Source organism: Syngnathus floridae, chromosome 5 (genome assembly GCF_059516105.1).
Source record: "Syngnathus floridae isolate MCC-2025c chromosome 5, RoL_Sflo_1.0, whole genome shotgun sequence".
Classification (NCBI taxonomy): domain Eukaryota; kingdom Metazoa; phylum Chordata; class Actinopteri; order Syngnathiformes; family Syngnathidae; genus Syngnathus; species Syngnathus floridae.
This window is the reverse complement of record NC_142417.1, coordinates 5,581,432-5,607,380: the sequence shown is the minus strand read 5'-3', so window position 1 is coordinate 5,607,380 and position 25,949 is coordinate 5,581,432. Positions and strand designations below refer to the sequence as shown.

The window sequence follows — 25,949 nt, the reverse complement described above, 5'->3', positions numbered from 1 at the left end:
CACAGAAAGGAAACATACTTGTCGGGATTGTAGACGTTGAGTTCCTCCAGGAACAAGCTGTCGTTCAGGAAGCCGTTGTTCATCTTTGCGAGGAATTTGAGGATAATGCCTTTCTCAGATCCCAGGAAGACCACGGTGTGGTTCTTATGGGGGCCCGCTTCGCTGTCCACCACAATGCGGGTCAAGCGATAGCTGAAACACAAAATACTGACAGTTCACGCTCTCTGGTGTCTCTTTATTCACGATCATACTTGGTCGGGATGTTCAGTGTGCCGCGAGCTTAGATAAAAAAACACACAAAAACAACAGATGGCAATGAAGAGCATCATCGGGAATAAAAAAAAAAAAATGCAGGTTTCCACCGCTCACCTCTTTCTTCTAGACCACTTTCATCGGGATGTTTGTGGTTAATTTATCGCAATCAAAATGAAAGCATGCAATATTGCACAAAGATCACAAGATCAATCAGCGTGCCTTTCATCAGGCAGCTCAGAAGTCCAAAGCGGGCTTGTTCACAGCAGGGCCCGAATACTCTTGTTGATTGATTTCGTTTATAAAAAAAAAAAAAATGCATGTCCACTGACTCTTGCAAGGAGAAAGTAAGATACACGATAAAGTAATCATACCCACTGTGCACGCCTATAAGTTATTAAATCATGCCAAAAATCCAAGATGGAAAATTAATTTGAGGCTAAATGAACATTAACATCACATCATAGGTGACATCCTCTTAACCTTGACGTCTACGCATTTGGTCTAAACATCTCCTAAACGGCTTGAAGCTCCTAATCCCATCAATAATAACAGTAGTCTGAAGAGCAAATGTGGTTTCGATGTATTCAAGGATCTGCTGGGAGCTGAGGCCGGCGTTGGTGGGATTTGATTAGAGAGAAAGAACGCCGTCTCAAGGACGGATGAAGGATGTCGTGTTGTGCCTGTATCCAGACGACTCCTTGTTGTATCTTCTCATTTTTGATTCATTGTGCTCAACCGGCTGAGGCTGCAGGACTCCAGTAGTGGATTCCAGTGTGTCTCACATGTGTCTCACATGACTCCTTTGTCGTAAAACCAGAATTCTACAGACACTGACAGCTATCATGAAAGACCTAGCTCTGCTCTCTCCACATGCCTCAACGACACTTATTTTTTTTCATCTTACATAAGGCTTTTAACCGCTGGCTCTAACTCGCATGCTCGGCGTAGCGTCGTTTCTAATGAAATAAAACAGTTATTATGTAAAACCAAAGAATGATGTGCGTTTTCATCACAGTGGGTTGATGAAAAGAGGCTGACAGTTCTAACCTTGATGATAAGTGTTCGTATTCTAAACTGAGCCACGGTATGTAGGTCAGACCGCTGCGAGATGTGCGATGAGGATGAGGAAAACTTGCAAAAAGCCAGGAAGAATTCTTTATGCGGCTCATATGCTTTGTGCTCCTATCACCGGTGAGGCTTGTCAAAGGCCAAGCACTTTAGCAATTCAATTAGAATAATAATAAGAATGTTGGGATTGTATTATGTACTGCTGATAAAATATAGAGTATAAAAAAAAAAAAAAAACCTCATCAAGCATGTGTTGTCTTTGGAGAGATTGTCTTTAGATTTGGACAGTAATTTACACATTTTAAGAGTATTGCATATATAATCCAGTTCAGTTGTTATATAAGGTATATAGAGAAACAGAAGTATGGAGTCCTGTCCACAGAAATGAAAAGAATTGGTTCTTTTTGGTAATACTGACTTGGGAAATTCTCTCGACAAACATTGTTAAAAACAAAAACAGAAGGGCAATTAGACTAACCAAAGATTTGAAGACAAACTACCCAAAGATCTGAAGGCCTCTAGCTATCTGGCTAGCTATCTATCTTGCTACCTATCCATTCCGAAGTTACCTGAGTCAAAACAGTTGTACATTCGAACCTAATTTGACTTACCACAAAGGAAACACAGATCACTGACTGTCTTTATTACACTACTCAGAGATCTCGTGGGGGAACAAGAGAACGGTGCAGCTCATAACATTGAAAACAGGTCACCAGCTGGTCCATAGAGTTAGTGGTGCTGCATTTTAATGACTCGGATCTCAGAGTAGCACTTGAGCTAATTATTGCGCCGCTCCAAAGAGGTTCAGATGACAACGTGCTTCGGAGTGCGTAATACTTACCGAACCATGGTTTTGAGGAACCAGGGCCGGTTGGCGATGGAGGGCACGGCCTCATCCATCAGGGGATGCATCTTGATAAAGTTAAGCGTGTCATCGGGGAACTCATTGGAGACCTTGTACCTCTCCATAGATGGACTGCCGGCACAGCTGCCAGGCCTGCAAATGGGATGAAAAAAATGATTAGATTTTTTTTTTAGACAACGAACGTCATCTGAGTAGTTTTCAACGAACAGACTTAGACAGATACAGGTCTTGTAATGAAACTAAATTGACTGCGTGGTTGTAGCTTATGTGTGAGAGGCTTTGAGGACAGGTGGTGTCTAATTCTCTTTGGTTACAGGCTCAAGTGACAAACCATCTATCTGATATCGTTACGCTGGGAAGGTGAGATGGCTGTAAAAGAGAAGCCGCTTTTGATAGCACTTCCCCTTTGCAGGCATCTCACCTTCGAGAGCCTGTAAAACATTTTTTACAGCAAAGTCTTTGATATGATGCCACGCCATAAAATCCACACCCGCTCTCAGAACTCTCAGCCAGCTGGCTACCGGACGTAGTATGAGGTGGCAAACACGCAAGGGCCAGGCACCCACTTACGGACTTAAGCATGTGAACTCCAAGTTGAGGTGTTTAGGTTGCATAGGTCAGATGGTTAAGTTTGCGTGTCATGGCCTGTCTAGACACTCATGTCAAGTTAGGCTGCTAAATGGACATCTGTTGACTGCTCCAATGCATCACCGTTGCTGGTTTCAAGCAATTTATTCAACAAGTGTGTTAAAAATCCAAGATAATTACTCCACGTTTGCAGAGAAAGTTCCAAAAATATGACATGCTAATGTATTTTATTTTATTCAAAGCTTGCGTTATACAGAGAAAAATGGCCACAGCTAATTGTTGCTAGGCAGATCTCGTGGAGTAAAATAAGTGGCTCGGTTTGAGGCCAACAATTTAGTTTGAATGTAACGTTATGCTCACTGAGTTGTTTCTTGGCAACTTAGGGCAGGGGGTTCAGCTGTCCCACACAGACATGAAAGGACATTGCGAGACAGCGGGAACATAGCCAGACCAAGTCAAAGACGGATCGTAGTCTCCAGAAATATCACTTGATGAAAAAAACATTTGAAGGGTTCAAATATAAAAGCAGACATCTGAGATGTCACAATTAAGGGGCTAAATTGGGGGTGGGGGGAACAAACGTTTTTTGCTTTTTTATAGAGACAACTTTTATGTAATTTCATCACAAAACCAGACAAATGCTTACATTTGAGTGGACGACAACCACAGCTTTCTCAATGTCGCTAATCGTGCAGCGTTTGTATAAAGATGGTGGCTGTTACAGCTTCATTTATGTGCGCAGACATATGGGAAGCGGAACGGAAACGCACACATTTTTTCGTACGAGAAGTGTGTACATGGTTCGGAAGGGAGGCTAACACATGGAAGAGCAGTCTGCCGCGGGGCCGGACCCGTGGGTGCCCATGAACCCGCCGCCGTCTGTTTGCCGTCACATAAAAGGGTCCAGAGGATGAAAATGAAATAAATCACCGCAAAAACAACCGCCTGGCTGTCTGATTTTTATTTGACCTGAGGGGAAGAGAGGGTTAGCTCACACCTACGCTCAATTGCACAATAAGACGCTCGCCGCCGAGGAACTGCCTTTGGAGTCGTACTCGAGCGCAAGGAAACACACGGACGCACTGCGTGGAAGCGATGACTTTAACCTTGGTCTTTGTAGTGAATCTGTTCATTTTTGTGAAGAAAAGTGGAGTAGCTCTTTGCCGGCTAATTAGCGAGCAGGAGATTGATTAGGCTTGAGTGATTGTGGAATTAGGCGGCCATCTGTAAAACGATCTCATGCTTCATTTGTCGACGCGGAGCTCCTCTTTGATGGGGGTCGCATAATACTGTACACGCAAAGACCCACTTAAAATGACTTAATTGTGTGATATTAACAGAAGGTTAGTTTGCGTTGATAAAAAAAACAAGTTGTGTTTGTTCATCAGCATGTTGAAAAATGTTTTAGATGTTAACTCAGAAATTAATTTCTCTGAGAAAACGAAAAAAAAACAAAGCTAAACATCGTAAACATCCTGATTTACTATTTATCCCACGTTTTGTTCGTTAGCAAGCTATTTTATAGCCCATCAAAAATTGCAATTATTAAGTCGGATAGATGCAAGGGTCAGAATAATTTCCATTCTCTGTATTAGGGAGTTCCATCGTGACATGAACAGCAAAAAAAAAAAAATTTTTTGACAGCAAAATATTGCAAAGATGCCATTACATGTAAGCATTGACATAAAGACAGATGAATGAGACTTAACTATTTGTTCTGTCGTGGGTGGATGACTCATTTTTTTATTATAAAATTTTTATATATATATATATATATGCGTGTGCATGTGAGCGTGTGTCAGCGCACTGATTAATTAGCTTCGGTTTTACCTTGGTTTGGGAACCCTCTCTTCGGGAAAAGGCGTCCAGGTGGAGTCTGGGGATTTTTGCTCTTTGAAGCGCCCGGTGAACGCGTTGGCCACCTCCGCCATGTCATAGGCGCATACGGCCGAGCCTGGAATGCTGCCACCGCACAAACGCAACACAAAAGCACTGATGAATAAACACATCAAAGATCCACCTCACCGAGGCGCAGAAAAAAAATCCCCAGAGAGAGCTGGCTCGGGCTGCACGAATTTGAATGTCAGTGTTGACAAGTCACTGCCGAAATGCCGTGCAGTATGCAAGCTTTATAAATATGTATTAAAAATGTAGCATGTCAAGCTGAACCAAGCATTCACTCAAAGCGTATTTTAAACCACATAATTGTACTGCTTATAAATAAAGACCCAAAGATGGCACATTTGTATGTTGTATTTTGTCACTGTGTGTAGGGAGCTTATCATTAACAGCTTGATCCTACTACTTATTGGTTTTCAAGTCCATCAAACCTCATCAATGAGTCATCACAGGCCCCACGGAGCGACCCGACCGCATTGGATCCAGACCAAATACCATGCACTTTCCGACTCGAGAGTCACTGGAGGTCTGTTTATTTCTCAAGCTTACCGCCACGAGCCAACACAAAAAAAGGAATTTAGTAGGATATTCAACACAATATAATTATTGCAACATGCCTCCAGAATAAAATGATCATTTCGGCCGAAACTGTTGTATCAATGACTCACTATAGTCGCTGTGTGTAGCACTTCAGGTCCATGGGGGCACAAATACTTGAGTGACTACGGCCACCGGCAAACCACACCATGCAGTTACCTCAATTAAGTAATGCGCACATGGCTCATCGGTGAAAGCTTATGTTTCCGATTACTGTCTGATTTACTGAACGTGCGCTATATTTAGCAGCGTGCTATTAAATATGGAAGCTTAGCGACAACCCAAGCCTGCCAAGTCCTATGAGGACACCATGACTCGATCTCTCCGAAAGCCTCGAGGGCATCGGCGTTCATCAGGAGCCCACTGTGATGGACGACAGATTATTTTATTATTGCTGTTCACTTAACGGGCGGGAGGGGAAACAACGGTCTTGTGATGGCAGCTGTCTAGCTGGAATCAATGCATAGCACTTTGCTGAGTCACTTTTGCTATTTTACAACACTCAGAAAATCCAAATTTAACAGACTTTCTTTCATGATGGAGCGTGTGTTGGAATGATCGGGCTGGATTTTCGGGTTGTTGCCTCATGGCTAAAGTTCGTCGTGAAGACAAAATCCCGGACAAGGGCAGTATTATAGAAAGATTGGATTAGCTAGTTACAAGCTGCTAGTAAATTACCACCATTGTTGTCTGCATTGGATATGTTTGACTGTCAAGTGTCTGCTTTTAAGCAGTTTGCAACTTTTTAATTTTTTTTAACTTTATTAATTCAGGTACTTTTAAGCAATGTGAACATCACATGAGCCGTGATTGGTTGGCACCTGAATTCTGAGCATGTGATATCATTTTCAGTCAACAAATGACACAACACATTTTTAAATGTGTTAATTGTACAAGAAAAATAATGAAATTATCAAATATAGACAAAGTATGAACGTTTTATTGCTGAAAATGGCTAATTTAGCATTCCTTTAAACTCTTCCCACCTAGATTATGCCAGATTTATCGCTTTGCTTTTCTGCAAATGACGTGATGCTGACAGAGGTTCATTAAATGACAAGAAACAATCTGCTGGCTTTAGTCTAAATATGCTCCCTCTAATTTCCCACCATTACTGACGAATGGAAATGCACAAATCAAACCTTGCACTTATAGAAATATTCAGAGGTGCCGCTTGATTGAGTTTAAACGTCCATTAAGCACGCTCAATTGCAGTGTCACAAGCAATTGTCTTATCGGCTAAAAAAAAAAATGAGCCACAAAATGGAGAATAATATGTGAGCCCTATGGCTCGATGGTAATTTTCAATTTAGATGCTGCCTTTGAATATAAAGGCCATGCTGAATACAAATTGTGCAAAATAAAAAGAGGTTAAGCACCTGCTCGTCAAAAGGGCAGGGAGACTGTTTTGATTGGAGATGTAAATGTTGACCCAGTGGATTCCCACATTGCCACAAGGCGACGTGCACACACACACACACTTTAGATTTCGTAAAGGTCGCTCTATCACCGTGCGGACGAGCTGTTGTTTAGATAATTGGGTTAATGAATACAAAGTCATTCTTGATGCACACATATAAAAATGTGCGTTTGAGCTTTGAAAGAATTACGGTATATGTTGGAGTAATAACAGAATCTGTACCAGGACCCAAAAGGTTTTACCTGTTGTACGGCGTGGAGAAGGTGGCCATCACAACATCCCTCCCGTTGATGTGAATGACGTCAGTCACCGCCTGGAGGATGTTGAAGTAGAAATGGGAGTCGCCGGGAATAGAGCAGTTCAGGCGGGATTTGAGGAATGATGTCCATTGCTTCTCCAGGACGCGGGGTGAACCGCCTCTGTCATTCTTGCAAACCCTCGCCACCCGAGGAAACACCACCTGGGCCCAACATTAATGGAGAAGAAAACGTTAGCCGCTTGTACAGTATTTGTTCATGAATACATCACAAACAATCAGGAAATGTCTAATAAGTGCATGTTGTTGTTATGCTAGCAGAGAGTTAGCTTGTTGCTTGTTTGGCATAAAGCGCTTATTTAAGCTGCTTTTTGCCAGCTATTTATTGTATCCAACAGATATTTCGATTTTTGTTCACGGCTATGGCTACTTAATTTGAGATTATTCATAAAGTGCGGTTAGCATGTTGTCATCTGCTAGCATGTTGCTATATAAAAGATATTAAAAGCAGGATGTTCCTCATCTTAATTTGAGATGGTAAGAGATAGTTAATATACAATGCATGTACTACTTTTCAATACATTAACATTTGGATTAAGTACCTTAAATATTTCAACAGCATTAAATAAAGATGCGGTGCTCTAAATACATGTAGCAGCAGACGATAGAAAATGGCCGGCTTTAGTCGAAGCCAGAACTTTAATTAAGACGCTGCCACAAGAGGCCCAATTAAACTATATTCTCAGTGCACTTGAATGCAATCAATTTAGCCATGACCTGAAAACACTACTTTGACTAACAGTGTGAACGAGTATGAACAAGCACACATAAACAGGCAACAGCCACTAATCCTGCATGTTGCACACTCACATATGTTCACTGTAAGATTACAGAAACATATCAAATTACAGGTGACATGAATGCGTGACAGGTTGCCAGCTTTAGTCATTACACCTAATTCGGTCACACGTCAGCTTCCTTTAGAAAAAAAACCACACATTCGTGCAGATCATTTATTTTGGCTTAGGTGGCTTTCACATTAATTTTTAAGATAGCAAACTAAACCACTGCAACGACTTTCATCAATTTGCCATCAAGCACAGGTGGAGTGTTTTTAAATACAGAAGGGCAATTTTGTGTTTTGTAATGACGTGTTAGCCGTCGGTAAATGTTGAATTGTTGAGTTTGTTCGCCGCATACATAATTATACGGCTTTAAAAACAACTCACAAGACCGCACGCTCTCTCTCCGTCCCTCTCCAGACGGCACGCTGTCACTCCTGGCGGGAAATCCATTATGCCAGAGTTTCTCGTTAGCTCATCTCATCGCTTCTTTTTCTTACTCTTATGCGTTCCATTTGTTCTGAAAATGCATATGGGCAAGAGGCGTTTTCCATTTTCTTCTACCTGCTTTCCAATTAACTGTCGCCCAGCGGAATCCAACGCCGAATTGAACGGATTAAACAGAAAGCGTCTTTGTTGCGCTCCCTCTGGTGCAAAAAACTCAATCTCATTTCTCGTCGAGGAATTCTACTTGGGAATCGCAGAGGAGATGGGAGCCCTATCAGAAGGATGCAGATGTGCAATCCCAAGGAGTATACTTAGACTTTGTGAATGGGATCTCCAGATCTATTTAAGGTTCTTCATCCTGTCCAGTGTTGATCTGGTATTGAAAAATATGTGGCCTCCTTCCAGATAAGCGATACACCCTTTCCTGTTAGTTCCCGCAAATACTTTCTGCTTATGACACCTTTGATTGGAGCTAAACAACGGCAGAGAAACAAAGCCATTGCTTACCTTTCCCATCGTGTTGTACTCCATGGCAATTTCCCTGAAGAAGAAATAGATGAAGTCGCCGTAATTGACTGCCTGCACAAAGTAGGGCTCTGAGAAGGCAAAGAAGCACAAAGACAAAAAAAAAAAAAAGACTGAAATTGTTGCAGCTTGTGACATGTCGTTTCACAATAAACAACAAGCATGTCATGTCAAGATATTCAAGGGGAAAAAAGCAGAGCGGAAGCCTTGAGTGGCTCATCCATTTGCATACAAGATAAAAACAATCCTCCATTGAGATTTGACAGGCTCGACTGGTGCGCTTGCTTTGCCCTGCGGCGCGTCAGATTCTGCTCTACATGCAACCTGCTAGCACAGGTCGGCAAAAAATGAACAAAAAAAATGAACACACGGGACAACGCTTATAGAACCGTCGGAACCAAATGGATGGGCGGCAATACATAAAAGAAGAAGAATGATTTTACGAGTTAGTATAATGGTGGAAAAATACATTTGGAATTCTGTAACTTGGTCTCATTTCATTTAGATGGGATTCACTCAGTACTTGGACTCGAGTTGCTATTGCGTTCATCTTGACGCAAAGTGTTTGGTAACCAAGTGATCTGAAGTGGCTGATGGAAAAAGCGTTGTCATGGCCTCACCTTTTAACCACTTGGAGTCATGTTTAACCGTACGCAGTGTCGGGCTGTCTCCAAGGCTACGATAGATGACCGCATCAATGGCCAGAAAGTCGGTGACCGTGGCCGAGTACAGCTTGCCGTCTGCAGAAGAGAGCGAAAGAGGTTAAGAAATGAATCGGGAAAAAAAAAAAAAAAAAGCCGCGAGGCAGTGTGAAGTCAAATTGAGGGAAAACATATACAAGGAAAATAAACTGTATTCCCGCCAGCCGTCATTAAGATTTATACGTTCGTCAACCTGTTGGGCATGCGTAATTCCTCACCAGCTGCTTTCATGTGCACACACAGAGAAACCAGCACCAGGGTGACCTCGGTCCACCTCAGAAGGAACCACAGTGGAAACTCAAACTACATAATTGAAAGGGTGGCTGGGAAAGAAGCCCTCTCCATTACTCAGTGCTTCCAGCGCTGTGTCACACATTAGCCGGTCAAGCTGCGTCTCCTCGGCTGGAAGCTCGCAGGGACAGCTCATCAATGGCGACATTAATCAGTTAGCGGCCAACATAAAATGGGGGGCCCAATGTCTTTTGGAGCCCACAGCGAGGGATTCTCACCCCGCAGGCGCCAAGCGACTCATCAGCCATTGGAGATTTTTTTTTTTTCCTTTAGTCTCATTTGGATGATGGGAGAGGTGGAACCTCTTTCAGATGACTCAGTCAACCAGGTTGACTGCTTATGCTTTGAATCTTACCAGCAAAGAGGGCAACGTTGGCATGCTTGGCATCATAAGGGCAGCGAGCCATCCCGCTGATCTCCTCCCCGAGAGCTTCCAAGGTGTCCATCTACAATCACAAATAGTCAATTGAGACGATGGCGAGATGAAACAACAGCAAGGATGAACTTTAAATGCAATCCAGACAGGAAATGTCGTCCGTCTTCCTAACAACGCATCAGAGATGCTAATTATTAGCCACATTTTTATTTTGCATTGCAGTAGCCATATTTACTTTTGCGTGATCTTCGTACATTTAAGAAGCACTTCAACACAGCTTGTATCCATTTATTGCTACGCCGTGATGTAAAGAAGAATCACAGGTGCACTCAAAGGGAATTTGAAACTCGCTACTTTGTGAATATTTGATCAGAAAGGACTTCTAAATGAATGCTTTGCACAACCAAAGCTCAAACCCCGGCACTAATGGTGCTACTTTTTTTTAAAGACTCTCGCTAGGCTCAGTTTCATCATTATTTCAGGACTTAGTGGCACAAGTCCAGACGACTAGAATATTTTCAGTGTGTGATTAGCGGAGGACCACAAGCAGACGAAAGGTCAATACCATTCCTCTAAGGGTCAACTTGTGTTCGCCAGCATGGGTCTGGCTGAAAGCAGAAATACACTCGAGGTCAGGAAGAAGACCGCAAATGCTGCTTTTTTTTTTTTTTCCTCTCCTTTATTCAGCTTCCTCGTTCTCTTAACAAATACAGAGCTGCGAAGTTCTTAACACCGCCCTTTCTGGACTCTAAACGGGTCATTTGGTTTTCTATTCCTGTCGGAGTGGGAAAAAACAGTTATCATCTGCCCACTATAAAAGGTCACATATGCTAACACACGCACCGCTTGCCAGGGAAATTGTTGGCAGGAAAAATAAATACAACAGCACCGGCAGTAGTAGTGAAATTCCGAGTCTTTCCTTCCTGCTGTTTTTGTTCTGATCTCATAACGGACATTTAAAGTACAGTAGTGTCTTGAGATACAAGTTTGGATGGATGGATGGCTGGCTGGATGGATGGATGGATGGACAAGTACCGCATGTCTTTTATTACACAGGCCAGGCAGTTCTGAACGTCGCCTCACCCTCTTGTACATCCCGCATAAAAACACACACTCCGGCGGGTATTTATCCCCTCTGTTGATGTCACGTTGGCGTTGACCTATGGCCAAGGGTCTCGGCCCGCTGTCACTGATCTATCCATGCCGTTTGAACATGAGGAAGCCCCTCCCAAAGCTAGCCACTGATATATGCGCAGCTCCTGACAAGCTGGCAGGCATGTGCGGAGAAACACCAGAACTGTCCGGGGCAATATCTCGATAATCTTAGCCAGGCAACGGAGCTCCGCAAAAACTGCCGGGGCGAGCCAAAGCAGTTGTAAACATAAAACATTTGGACGGTGAAACAGCTTGAATCTTGTTATGCTGTCAACTTTGCTAGCCTGCAGAATAAAAGTAATGCTACGCAATGTACTCAAGGTCCAAAACATGGAGGGAGACATATTATGCTATTTCCACATTTAAAAAAAAAAAAAAAAGTTTCCTGGTGTCTGATTTGCTTTAGTCAAAATACCAAGATTTATAAATGGGTGTGCTCCCGAAGCAGCTCTAACAAAATCAAGTGGGTTTGAGGTATTTTCCTCGGTCATGCAAATGAGGCTCTGCTCACTCTCAACCTAGTATAGCTTTTATGTAAGAAGGAAGACTATTGAGTGTGAATCCGGTGAGATACGTGGCTACGGGGCAAAGAACACCGGTGCAGCCATGAGTTCACTTGTTACTTATATTAGGTATGATTTCGTTCTGACTTTCCTTCTGACTTCATTTTGAATTTCCTTCTGACCATTTTTGCTGTATTTAAAGTGGATTTTATAACATGTAATTTCAGTTTGGTATTTTTTTTAAAGCACTGTCATTTTCATTTTATTTCTGTAACTTTTATTTCTACATCGATTAGGAGGACAATAGAACACTGTACAAATGAGACAACCTGCATAATTATTCATACCTGAGTTCATACATGGGCCAGAACCAAGCAAGGACGTAGCGCCTCAGTGGGACATTAATCGTCACGGCCCATTTCTCTGCAACCTGTTTGCCTTGCATGTCCTGTTTCTGACACTTTTACATGCTGGAAGGAAACCAAAGTCTTTGCAGCTGTTCATAAAAATCGCACATCTTAACCTGTGCGCCATAAAACGGTTTAATCTGGAGCTGCATGTCATCATTTCCCAGTAGAAGGCGTACTTGCGCAATCCACTCAGAACTAATGGATATGTATAAAAAAAATCTGACTTTATACATATATTATTCCATTTTGATTTACCCATTAAATTGGGTACTGAGCAATTTACTTTCATTTTTCACATTTGAAGTCCACTTCCATTGTAGGTCAATTGGGGCAGTGACCCACCTGATTCTGCACTCTGTAATATGCATTACTGCCCTCTACAGGACAGGAGTGGACCTGTCTTTTTTGTTGTTGATTTGCGCCATCTGAGTTTGACTTTAGCACAGACATACTTCCATTGTTTGGCCTTGGCAAAGGCCTGTATTTAGAGGAATGTTTGTAAATGTGAGAACTGGACTCTGAGACCACGGAACCAAGCCGAGGATCACCTGGCCACCTAACAGCCCGCTGAGCAAACGCCCCGCCGATTGCCAACACTTTGCCCGGCAACAGCAGATGAAACCCGCCGTCCGTTCGTTCGTTCATACGTGTGAACCAGCTGGACGGGCTGTTTATTATTACGGCACAGTCAGGGAGCGACAGGCGGAGAAAGCAGCAGAGGGGAGGACGTCGACAGAGAGGAATTAAGACTGGCAGGAGAGAAGGAACAAGGGAAGGGGGGTCCGAGGGCTGCTTGAGTTTTGATTGTGTGTGTAGCGACATCACATTAACATGGAACAAGGAAGCGGGGATAACTAACATTAGCTAATGGAGAGGCGAAATTGCGATAACAGTGCGGGTTATTGCTTCGGGTGGGAAGCCACCGCCTACCCCCAGTGGGCTCCCTCCACCCTTGCTCCACCTGACCTCGCCAACTCCCCCCAACCGACCCTCTTTTCCCCTTGCTCCCTCCTTGTTGATTAATGTGGGATGAGGCCGGGCCCTGGAAACAGAAGCCCTTTTCACTCTTGTCACACAGTGGAGACAGAAAGGAAAACACACACGGTAGAAAAAACAAAACAGTGTTTGACCAAAGCGAAATTGAAGACCCCAGCATGCTTTCTAAGAACTGAAAACCTGTCAGCATCTCTTTTGGGCATTTTCGGTGGATGGAATGATGGATAGATACATAGATGGAGGGATTGATGGATTGATTGATGGCTCAATTGATAAAAACACTGCTGAAGCACAATCATTCCTGGAATTATTGTAACACCCAGCTCAGTCAAGAGGTGTTTTTTTTTCCTCAGAAAATTGCAAACACATACATTTTAATTATTTAGTAGTCTCACAGTGGGGAGACTGACTCAGTTAATCAAGGAATTTGCCCCGGCAAATTTTCAACACGGAAAAGTTATCTTACCCTGACATCAATCACATTTTATAGTGTTTTGCCTGCAGAAGAAATCTCCTCACAACACATACCTTGTGTTTTATATATAAGAGGCGCTCATTTATGAATTTGCAAAGGCAAGCGTCCTTGTGAGCGCACGGAGCTACCTCTCCACTTTAGCAAGCTAGCAGCAATGCCGCTGCAGGACTAGCCAAACCTTGAAACCATAACCGTGGGGCCTATAAAAGCTGATAAATGTAGAGACATAAATTCCATATCGCTGCAGCAGGACTCCCAATATTGCCGCATCCATTCTGTGTACTTAACATGCTGGGCCATGAAGCCAATGAAGCGGGCAAGTCTTGCTTTTCTGCTAAGGACGTCTAGTGAAGCAAAGCGGCAGTGTGTGCGTGTGTATGTGTGTGTGTAGGCTAGTAAGATGTTGGTGTGTTTTTTTTTCAAAATCCTTCTAAAAGTCTAAACCCAGGTTTCTTTTACCTAGAGGTCATTAATGGATTTTTAAAGGATTTTTTTTTTCATACAACCAGGCTTCACTTCAAAAGGAATGTTCCTATTTTAGTACTTCATGCGCCAGCGAGAAGGTGGGCTGGTTTATCCGCCTCTACATCGAGCGTGTCAAAGTCCACCTGCAGATAAAGGAGTTGTGCAATTCATCCATCTACGTCCGCCCCTCCGCCCCCATGTGGCTTTTGTTGGCGTGTGCAAAACAAGCTCATCCTGGGCTGAGTGGCAGGCGAAGAAAGGGAGCCACGGGCGTCCTTACCTTGTACGTTCGACACAAGGGGTTGAACGCGTTTGTCCCGCAAACAAACAGGGCGTCGTCGTTTTGCTGCAGGAGGACTTTGATGAAATTGTGACACTCGTCCTGCGGCGCACGAGAGAGGAAACACAGACATTTGTCAGTTTTATAATTGACACATTTGGAATGAAACGCACATGTGGGACTCCAATGAAAGGTTGTGCGGTTGAAAAATGACAGGGCCGGCCGGCCCCTTGTTTGAATCGCGCCATTTACATGCGTAGCCGTGTCATCGTGACACGCGGCATTTCCTCTCGCTACATCAATGTCATGTTTACGGATGATTTTTAATGGCAGCGCCAGGTTTGCCTCGACAATAATGGAAGCAAGAGGAGATTGTCAAGTAAATCCAGGGAAAACACAATTAGGCTGCCATTTGATGGAAAGATTATCACTAATGTGCTCTATAAATTGTGACAGATGAAGGTTTTATGAACTGAGAGGAGTGTGTTGTTGCACCGCATGCTCTCTATGGCTGCGTGCGTGTGCGTGTGTGTGTGTACCTTGTGCTTCCCTTTCATTCGACACGTGTCCACGTCACCCTGCCTGGACTTCCATGTCATTTTCTGCAGGGAAAAATCCACTTAGGTTAAGGTCAGGGCCATTAGGAGCAGAAAACTAAACATGTAAGAAGAGTGAAATAACACAAAAGCACACCAGATAGGCCACACTCCTTGGACACCTCATTAGGTACCCCTGCACCGTTTTATCAGATCCAATACAAGAGTTGCAGCAATGATAATAAATGGATTGTTAATTGAAAGTAATAAGCAATGGCTAGTAGCAGCAGCACTGAAGAAGAACATCACAACTAAAACTGAACAGAAGGTTATAAACGAAAAGCCCTCATTTGAACGTGCAGGTGTAGCTAATGTCCGATGAGCGAGCGCTGTGATCAATAATGTGAGATTCTTGCTCATTCAGCATCCCACTGAGGCTGCGGCTCGAATGCAAACATTGCCGCTTAACACTGATCAGGGACCGGGTCACAAATTGAACTAGTAATTGTCAGGCATTAGGGAGGAGGGGGGGAAACAATACTGACTGGTTCAGTTTGAGATGTGCAGAGCTCCACAGTGTGGTGATTAAAGCTCATGGACTTGTTGGTTAGTCGCACACACGTATGCACACACACACAATGGCCTGCTTGTGGATCGGCGGTAGCCAACACAACATGTCAATCAGCTGTAAACACACGGCTGCATACATCCGCTTTCATTGTCACACGCACACTTATTAATCAATGCTAAGCCTCGCAACACACACACACACACACACACACGCACACAGTGGCCCCTGAGTGCCGTCCATGATCACTCACTGCCCGCCGCCATTGTGAAGCAGGTTTGGAGCTGATTAAAGAGTCTCGGTCATCAATCAACAAGAACCTTTCATGTGCTGGCCGCTCTCATTAGGGCCCATTGGATGGTGGAGAAACGCCCTTATTTGAATTGGCTATTCGGAGGGCCGAGCGAGTTTTTTTTTTTTTTTTTGTTCTATCCTTAAGCCCGAGTGTTGCAACTGAGGATGCAAACGTGGGATCTTATCTCCGTCTTTATTGTACTTCCGACTATCTGAGCTTGGATGACGCATGCGCTCACTCGCTGATTGATTGGATAATCCACTTAACGGGGTCAACGTGATGCACGCGGCGAGTTAGACGCCCACGTGATAGACGCACATAAACACGACAGGTGATTAGGGTTACGTCGGCGGCTGAAGCAGGCGTCCTCAGAGTCGGACGCATGTCTCACTTGCTCACCTTAGTGAAAAAGATCTCGTCATTCACGGCGGTGTCCGTGTCCACTGTGTATATGTGATCCCTGCAAGAGACAAGACAGAGATGGAGAGAAAGGTCAGACAGTTGAAAAATTCAACAAACAATAAATCCATTTGCTCGCTGCCCCCTCTGCAATCAGAAAATGACCTCAAAAGATACAGCTCTGGGTAAACTTTATTCAAACCTAAAAGAAAAAAAAAAAAAACAATAGACAAAAGGAGGCCAGAGCGAATTTGCTCTGTCAGACAGAAACAGTCAACAAAGCTTTGGAGTGCCGTGGCGCAGGGCCGCGGGACAAAAGCTTCTTTGTCCCAGAGGAAGAGCTCCAGTGGGGGTGAGGCATGTGGGTTGGGGGGGGGTGAGGTGGCGAGACGAGAGGTGCCAAGTCACTCAGAGCTGTTCGGGTCAATTAAGATCACTGTTTGAGCTACAGGAAATCTATACCAATGCTCATTACGGCTCAGACTCGAAGACATACGCGTGTGCGCCTGGAAATTAACGAGCCTCCGCTGCCTCGTTGCTCCAAATACGTGGACAAAAGTGTTGGGACACCTGGCGAAAGGAGGTGGAAAGGTTTTTGGTGGGATTTGGTTTTCTCCATCCCACCTGGAAAAACAATCCATTGCAAAGGTGTTTAATGGGGGTGGAGGTCAAGTTTTCCAAGCTCGCCAATTTGGAGCTTGCTTCATGCACCGGGATGCTCTTTCTTACGATTTGTGTAATTACTTTCGTTTTAAGGACAAGTCTTGATAATAACACAAACATCACCAGCATGTGTCCCATTACTTTTGGCCATAGAGTGTCAGCGCCATCAGCAGCACATATGGAAGACATAAAGGGGTTAACCTATATCCCAGACAGACAGCTCCACCTACTTACCATAAAGAATTAGGGTACAGAGGGACCGGGGGGAGGGGTAATCGCAATGGGGGGGTACATTAGGTGGCAAAATGTTGCAAACGGAAAGAGGATTTACGCACAGAGGTGGCCTGCCCAAACGCTGTTTTAATTGGTCGGAGATTGTGGTTGTTTTTTTTTTTTTTAATCAAAGTGCGTAAAGAACGTCATCGCGGAGGGAAGCCACATCTTAATTACGCTCCAGCTCCCAAACCTGCGCTCAGGCCGCCCGTCCTGCCTCGCCGTCTCATTAACGAAATGGAATAAAGTCTTGGGAGGGACGTGCGTTTTGAAATGAATCCACTTATATCGCTTTCTTGGGAAGTGAGCGCGGGCATCTCCTCACGGATGAAACCCAGTCTACTGTACGTGATCAGCCTTGACGCCTAAATTGAATAATTAATCTTTGAGAGTGGTTGAAATTAGCAAAGCATGGCTGCTGCACGGAGAGGACATATTCCCAGTGAGATATAAAAAAATTAAAGACTAAAAACTGTCAGTGCTTTTCATTTCTCACTGATTGCCCTAGCAGGTATTTTGAATGGTATTTTTCCACTGGAGATTTTTTATTCATCTTGAAATCATTTATAATGTTTTTGTACATAAAGTGTGCAGAAAAGAGAAAAATGCCACTGATGTCATTCAATCTATATCATCATCAGCTTCGAAAATGATGTCCGCATCGTAATTAATCGTATATTTATCGTAATTGTTGAAGTGGTTTTACAGTACGATAGTTGGCCCCTGACCATTTTTGTAGGGGAAGAAAAATCACTCGACACACAACAGGATAATCCCTCACGATAATCTTTCGGAGACTTTCATTGACTTTGAGCATAAAAAAACAACTCCAATTAGGCCCGATTATCGCTAAGCCAAATCAACAATAAACAACTTTATGTTGAAAATGTTGGTTGAGCTTGACTCCCCTAAATGAAAACCATTTTGTGGGAATCAAAAGCACAAATTCTGCCTACAAAGACATTTTGGTATCTATCCCAGTGTGTTGCGTCATCTGTTTAACGTCCTGGCTTCCTGTGGAGTGTTTTTCCGGGGTTTTCAATGGCCTGTGTCACCTCACTCGCACTAAATGTCATCATTAGAAATAGCAACAATAAAAGGAAATAGGTACGTACACACCATCAGAGGCAGAGTGAAATGAAAAAGACTAAAATGGGAATGTAAGAGGACGATGACGGACGGCATCAATATCCTCTTCGGTTCTTTCTTTCGTCGTTCAGCAAATTGCTCCTTTAACTTACTTTGAAATATGGCCACTTTATATCAAAACGACAAAAACAAAATCAAAAGTGATTAAACCAGAGGATCACTTGGCAGATTTAGTGCGCTCGTTTTTTTTTTGTTTTTTTTTAACCGCATACAATTTTAAAACAGCTCGTGAGCAATATGTAATTGACTGCACCATAAATTAGCAGCTTGGCTCCCCACGCGGGCCTCGACCGTCCCGTCAAGGCCTTCCAGCTACGCGGCTTTACTCTCCAGTGGAGATTAGCGGGAGCCAAGAACATGAGGCATCTCTTAAACATCCTGACTGGGGATGGAGGAGGACAATGGAGCGGCTGTGTCAACACACACTCGCACAAACATACACACACATGGCCCCGTTCCCCTTTTCCCATCCGCACCTGAACACATAACCCGGAGGTTGAACACCGTTCGGTCAGCCAGAAAGTGTCGCGACCTCTCGGGATTTTCATCAAACAAATTCACAACTTGTGACAAACTCGTTTAATTTGACGCCGCGCCGTTTTGCCTTTTAAATACATAGTGTGTTCGTTAAGCTTTTGGGAAGATTACTTCCAGGCTTTGGTGCACCACAAAAAATTGTACGGTTGAATTCAGTCACAGGGGATTAAATAATGGTGAGCATCATCCACTGCCAGTTTGACTCACTCACTGTGGGCATCCCATTTCCCGAAATTCGGCAAACAGAAATGCGCGAGTACGACGGGAAGGCATGCGGATCTCCTTTCAGACACAAATGCGAGACTATTGTGAACGAGACGGGTGATGGCAGCGAGACGGCGGGAGAGTGGGCGGGGCCAGAGTGTGCGATGGATGGACGCGGACATGAAGTCGTGAGAACACAGGGGGTTTGTGCGGAGGAATGTCGTTCAGAGAATTCCGTCTCAGGGTCGTCTGCTGGGTCTTGGTCAAATTATCCTGCTCTAGCTCGGATTCCAATAGCTCCATGAGCAAGCCTTCAGGACCTTACGATTCCAGAGGCGGAAAATAATTTCATAACCGTGCTTAGTATCTGTGTTTACATGAATATTATATTTATTGATTATTTTTGTTTATTATTATTTATTATTTTATTGATTTATTTGATATATTTTTCTGTTTAACCTCATGATGTAAAAAAGAGAAAGCGGTAAAGTCATCCTTTGTTGAGATCAAATTTAGACAGGCAAGGTATTTCCCATCTACGGCCTCAGCTTCGAGAATAATTCATGGCAAATGTTTTGTGTCTTATGTCAGCCTAAAAAATAGCATCTTGATAACACCCATAACAAGAGGTAACATTTTTTCAGCTGTTATCATTAGCTAGCATTTTATGTTACTCAGCTCATATTAGCAAAATTATGGCCAAACGTTTTGCACTAGCATGACATTTTCCCCCTTTTTAGGAGCTTACAACCAACCCACCCTCATAGAAATTCATCATAACAAGCTCATGGGGGGTGGCCTGTGGACTATTGTGCTCTGTTTTGCCTTTCTCTGGATCAAATCCTCAGAACAGTGGACTGTAGAAGGGGACCTGGGGGAGCCAGCAGGCTGCTGTGGGCTGTGCAGGGGGACATGTGGAGCTTGTGAATAGGCCCAGGGCATGAGGGGCCCTGGGTGATGCGGTGCCATGAAATACAACAAGCCAGAGTTCACTCGACCCCCTCAAGCAGGGGCAGGTTGGTCTTTTAGAAGGTTTTTGGGGTGTTATATGCAGGGTTAGTGGGGTAAGGGGTATGTTTTGGAGCATGAGGCCTAGCCTTATTGATTTGATTCAAGTGTGCTTTATGCAAAGACACCGTTGGAATGCAGAACAGAGGAATGCAAAACATCAACCCCCAGTTGTATGACACATATGTCCAAGACCTCCCCCTCTTCCCAACTGGCAACACATCAAGCCAATTGTGCACTTGCACTCAATTGGAGGTTCACGAGTGTTGCGGCAGCTGGGGAGCGGCGGAGGTGGAGACGGACTTTAGCGTGAAGGGAACAAACGTTGGATTAAAAAAAGAAATGACAGAGAGCTGAGCAGGCAGCTTCTTATTGTTGGGGTGGATTAACGTACGTATCACATGTGTGGTTTAAGGGATATCATTGGTCGGACGAAAAGTGGTGCGAAGTCAGCGACTGCTTAGGCAATTCAAATTTCTGTAAAAAATACGGAATCTAGCAATAAATAGAAATGGGCTGTTCACAATGTGATTGGCCACGACTGCTGGCAAGTCAAGTATTTTTGACACACGAACACGTTACAGTCCGAGTCAAACTTTGAATCCAGGTGACTAATGTAAATGTAAGCTTTGTTGTCCCCGACCGATGCGAACGTGGCTGCATGTGGAGAGGAGAGGAGGAGGCCCGTGTGTAATCCCAGTCATTAGTGGGTTTTAACAGGATTTGGTACATCGACAATAATGGAGACTCTAGCTGCTTCCGCCGTTGGAGAACGCGCCAACGGCAACCGTACACGATCCCTCGCCTCGGATTGTTGCCGTTGCCATAGCGAGGGTCCGAAGGAGCGCCAGGAATGGCTACTATGGTCCGCGTACGCATGGAGCCGAAGTATGCCGGCCCAGCTATACAGTATCGCATTCAGACACGGCCTTGGTTCGCGGGCACGTCCTCTCATGTTCTCCAGCCATCCGCCTAAAAAAAGATTGTTTATGCAAGACCTGATATTATGTTGCAAACGTGACCGCTTCTAATTAAGACCAAGTCGAGCCTTTTCATTATAAAGGTGAATGTTTTAAACCTGCAAGTGATTATTACTTCAGCGGGTACTGTGGCTCATTCGCTCAGGGACAAGCGTGTAGTTTCAACCACTATAAAGTTGACTCATGAGGAAAAGTTTATTCTACTCAGTCCATTAAACTGAGCAGTTCTAGGTGTTAGAGTCTTTCAAATATTGGTGGGGAAAAAGCACATTTAAAATCATTTTTTCTTAAATGACATAATTAATGGATATTGTTGCTTAGAAAATATCACTCCATCTTTTTTGGGCTATGATGATGCACAATGTACTTCAATTCTTCAATACATAACAAAAAATTACATTTCAATAATTGGATAAGTTTGGATCCAAAACTGAATCCAGATGTATTGAACTTAAAAGTTAAATACCACTGAACAGTACTTATTAAATAAGTATTCAACGGAACTGGAAACAAAAAGAAAAATATATCATAAAACATATACATAAAATACATATACAATATATAATAGACATTAGACAATAGATATGTCACATAATAGCATCTGTTAATTTAGCCTAAAATTATTATTTAGGTTTGTTTACATATTTTATTTAAAAACGATACAAAATAATTCTTGTAATTTCCACTTTTTAAACATGCAGATTTTTTTTTTCCCCTCCCAAAAAAGTACTACGGTCAAAATGACACTGAACACGTAGGTACAGTACACGCGAGTAAATCCGTCTCCCAGTGTTTATTTCCCCTTTTAGCAAACAAACTCTCCTGCTGGTTCAACTTTGACCTTCGGACACACTATTATTGTGCATGAAGGATTCTCCTGTAAATATCACAAGCGGTATATATAGAGATCCAAGAACACACACCACTATGAGCATCTGGACACACTCTGATCCGATTTTAAATAAATAAACAAACAGTAATGATAATTAATAAATAAATAACTGCAGCCAGATAATTGGAATACAATCAGATTGTTTGATTTAAAAGAGGATGGCCACAACTGCACGCACCACAAAGATACAAACACACACAAAGATACAAACACACACACAAATACAAGTGCAAATCCAGCAAAGTAAATGATAAATCTCCTGCAGCTCCGTGATGAATTGCCTCTGAATGTCATGCAGCGTGTACCTTGAACATGAAATATGGAGCGCTGGGGAGAGGAATCTTGCATCAAGAGCAGTTTACTGCTGAATTATGGCACACTGCTCAAGCACCTGTGACAGCGCGTATGCACTCGCCAGCCACACCATTAGGCACACCGGCACGTCCGTTCGCATCACATCCACAGACCTCAAGCATTGCCTTGAATGCAATCATGTTGTGGCCGGTGAGTGTATAAAATATATAAGGTGACGCCCCATTTATTGTCTGACTCTGCATTTAAAAAAAAATGTTTGATATAGTTGTGCCCCTTCCCAGTCACTTTTAATGTATTAAAAACACATTTTTAAAGACATTTCAAATAACAAAACAAATTGTAAACATAAAATGCCTATATAAAGTCATGACCATGCACGTGTTTTTAAGAAGCGGAGCTTGTTAGCATTGGTGGAGCAAGGAGTTTGTTTTTCTTTAGTCTTGAGTCAAAAAAAATGCAATTTTGCTTTCGTACTATTATGATATTCTGAATTTGTATTCTGTAGCAGAACTCCATTTCCATGTTCATTGGCATTGCTTAAAGGCTCGTATACTGCAAAGATAATCAATTTGGCATTCCAAACAAACACATCTGTTTCTCGAATTGCTTGGCTTTTAAAGCACTATCCATCCATTTTCTATACCGCTTATCCTCACTAGGCTGAAGACAAATAAAAGACTGCGGGAAAAAGTCCAAATCCCACCAGGCTTTTTAGAAGCCTCCGTCATGAACAACCTCAGCCTCGCCTCTCATCAGGCTCGACTTCTTCCTTTCTACCGCCGACTAGGATTCCGAATATTAAGGCGAGAAATGAGTCCTGACCTGAATTTGCGATTGTGATTTAAAAGCTGACGGGGCTAATGACATTTTTGCAAAAAAATGATATGAGGTCCTCAATGGGGGAGCATACATTGAAGCATGCGTGATGCAGGCCAAGTGAACAGCGTATTTGTTCTCCTTAAATCAACACATTTCAATCAAAGACACACAACCTGATTCATTCATTTCTATCGGCTCATCTGTTGCTCAGTTTGGCTAAAGACTCCTTCCCTCCATGCATAAGCCACTTTGTTTATTTACGATTTAATCAGTAGCAAGATTCGTATTAGGGAGCTTGTTAATTCATTGCCAGCATCAAAACAAAAGCCAAAGGGATTCAATAAAGCGTGCAGCCATTAAAAAAAAAACAGCCTGAACTGAATGAGGGACTTTGGATGGCGCTCACAGAGGCCATCTGCAAGCTACAGCACACCAACGACTGACTGGAGGCATGATAGCAAAGCTGGCTCCAGAATAAACAAGTCATCTGACTATTTATTTCGTACGCTGCTTTGCTGGCACAACACTTTCAAATTGATCATCTCCCTTAACTCTTCACTCAACTTTTGAAGTTCCATCTTTGAGTCCTCATAGCACGTACACAAAAGTGTGTTACTGAGATCTCTCCTGACTGCTCAATACAATATGGTGACAATCAGGACTTCACACTTTCTACATTTACTTATGGCCACAATTCAAATCATTAACTCATTCGTAGACAAGAATAGACGTCACTAGCAGTCAATGAGTTGATTTCGGTCGACGTCAGACAAATCGTTTCAACCGTCCGCACTGTCTATTCATACAGCACACAGAAGACAAACCACTTCTTGATCCATTCGACAACTGGTCAGTGTAATAAAATGGAAAACACACACACAATAAACACCCATGCACACGCAGGCCAACAAACACACCCCTCAAATAAACCCTCTGTGTCCCAATTCCCTCCCCCTTGTGCCCCTAAAACTGCTGGCTGACACCCCATGTGGAGCAGGTGGGCGACAGTCGCACCAAAGTCACTCCCCCCCCACACACACACACACACAGTTGTCTCTAATGACCACAGATATTTTCAAAAGCAGCGCTCTCCTTCAGCCACTTAATTTGACATGCTTGGGAGCAAAACAAAGAAATGTGTCTTTTCACCCAGTCAGGCCTGAACTCAATTACCCAAAGGGGGGCTCAGATCAAGCCGATAAGAACCGCAGAGACCTTTTCACGTTCCGCCTTGATAGAAGCCAGCACATCCAAAATTGCGTATGGTAATAATGGTACACTTGCTGATTCTCTAATTGATCGTTGTGTCACGAGGTGGAGCAACATTTCTTAAATGGTAACAAACAAGAGCGATGAGGCAAATCAATGAGGAGCGAACTGTGCGAGGCTCCTGCTGTGTCATCGAGCTGTGTATGTGTGAGAATAAAAAGCATTCAGGCAGAGGTACAAAAAGTACGTGGCATTTGTGACGGCAGTCAAGTCATCGGGAAAGAAAAACGTCTGTGTGCCTCCGGTGGGGGAGGTTATCCGAAAAAATGATTGGTTGGTAGCTAGCTCAAAACAGGAAATATTGAGACCACCCCTAAGGCCAACCAAAAATATTGGACAGTGGTAGATGTGGTTGTTGTGTGGATAAGACAAATGACTTGTTTACATGAACATCCATGGCGGCCTGGTTATCCTGGAAGGGGGATTACGCCATTCCTTCTCAAAATGGGGTTTGGAGTTTTTCTTTGCTGTTGCCAATTTTGTCAACTGTGGCCTTTGAGACTCTTTTGTGATTATACAAATAAACTTGACTTCAACACATCACTCTGAGATGTTTTGCCATCTATTTGAAAAAACTGGGGTGAACAAAATGACACTCCAGTCCTGCAGAGGGCAGTAATGGCTGACAGTCAAGCAATTCAGGGATGTGAAGAAGACAAAGTTTTATTTCAAGCCACTTCCAGAATTTTTTTTTTTGTAGCAGTGGTTGGCCTAAATTTCTTATAAAACGGGTTGTTTTCATGCTTGCACCTCTAGGTGGCGGAAGCAAGCACATGTCACAACATCTAGCCGCTATTAATTCACATTGGTTTCCTTGCAGCGGGAGGGCATTAACCGTTGGTGGCAGTAATGTACCATTATGATGGTTCATTATGCCGCCAAAAACATACCTCCTGCCAGGCACAAAGACAGGTGGTAATAAAAAGTGTCCAGTCAAAGCTCTTTGCTGCGATGGATCCCTTGTGATTCATAAAGCCATAGAAATGTTCCACTTTGAGATAGATAAGCTTCCTACCCGGCCATCAGTGTCAAGCTCCCAACAATCACTGAGAATCATTGTGGCTGCAACAACATTTGTTCGCTTACCTGGCAGCGATGAATAAAGTCTTGTTCATGATCATGATGAGCTGGATGTCCAGTTTGTGCCGCTGCGTGTTGTTCCTGCCGGGCTTGTGGCCTACAAAAGCCGGGTACTGCTTTGTATCTGCGAGGGGGAAAAAGACAAAAACATTTTGACCATGTTATTGCTGAAGTTTCTGTTAAATGTACTGTCGGGATTTGGATCGAATGTCAACACATCTGCTGCCTGAGCGCCTGTTGCGGACTTAAATTATACGGGGAAAAAAATGCACGGCACTGTAGCATGAAATTGTTCTGTTGTTAGTGGCCTGGGATGAAAGCGCTTGTTTGGCTAAACAGAAGCAGGTCAATGTCAGGCTACTCTTAGTGGGAGAGACACTTTGAACATTTCTCCGTGGACGTCCCTTTGTTGATCAAGTGCGGAAAAAAGCCAATTGGACTTTTTTTTTTTTTTTTATATGCGCTGGGCACACAACTGTGGCTTCAAAACATTCCTTTTCTTTTTATATGCCTTCACAATGTATTTAAAAGACATCGAGTTTGAAGTG

At 43.3% G+C, this 25,949-nt stretch overlaps 1 protein-coding gene across 4 annotated transcripts in view; it reads right to left on the bottom strand.

The window, feature by feature from the left end:
- The window catches only part of sema6a (sema domain, transmembrane domain (TM), and cytoplasmic domain, (semaphorin) 6A), a 95,015-nt gene that overhangs the window by 21,259 nt on the left and 47,807 nt on the right, over window positions 1-25,949 (bottom strand). For all 4 annotated transcript variants that reach the window (XM_088375941.1, XM_088375940.1, XM_088375942.1 and 1 more), the window contains 11 exons: window positions 25,408-25,525; window positions 16,213-16,273; window positions 14,954-15,016; window positions 14,415-14,516; window positions 10,110-10,200; window positions 9,383-9,502; window positions 8,745-8,833; window positions 6,935-7,152; window positions 4,607-4,738; window positions 2,165-2,320; window positions 19-192 (listed from right to left, as the gene is read on the bottom strand). In XM_088375941.1, the coding sequence (XP_088232067.1) occupies window positions 19-192; window positions 2,165-2,320; window positions 4,607-4,738; window positions 6,935-7,152; window positions 8,745-8,833; window positions 9,383-9,502; window positions 10,110-10,200; window positions 14,415-14,516; window positions 14,954-15,016; window positions 16,213-16,273; window positions 25,408-25,525 (1,324 nt within the window). The remainder of the gene's footprint in view (window positions 1-18; window positions 193-2,164; window positions 2,321-4,606; window positions 4,739-6,934; window positions 7,153-8,744; window positions 8,834-9,382; window positions 9,503-10,109; window positions 10,201-14,414; window positions 14,517-14,953; window positions 15,017-16,212; window positions 16,274-25,407; window positions 25,526-25,949) is intronic.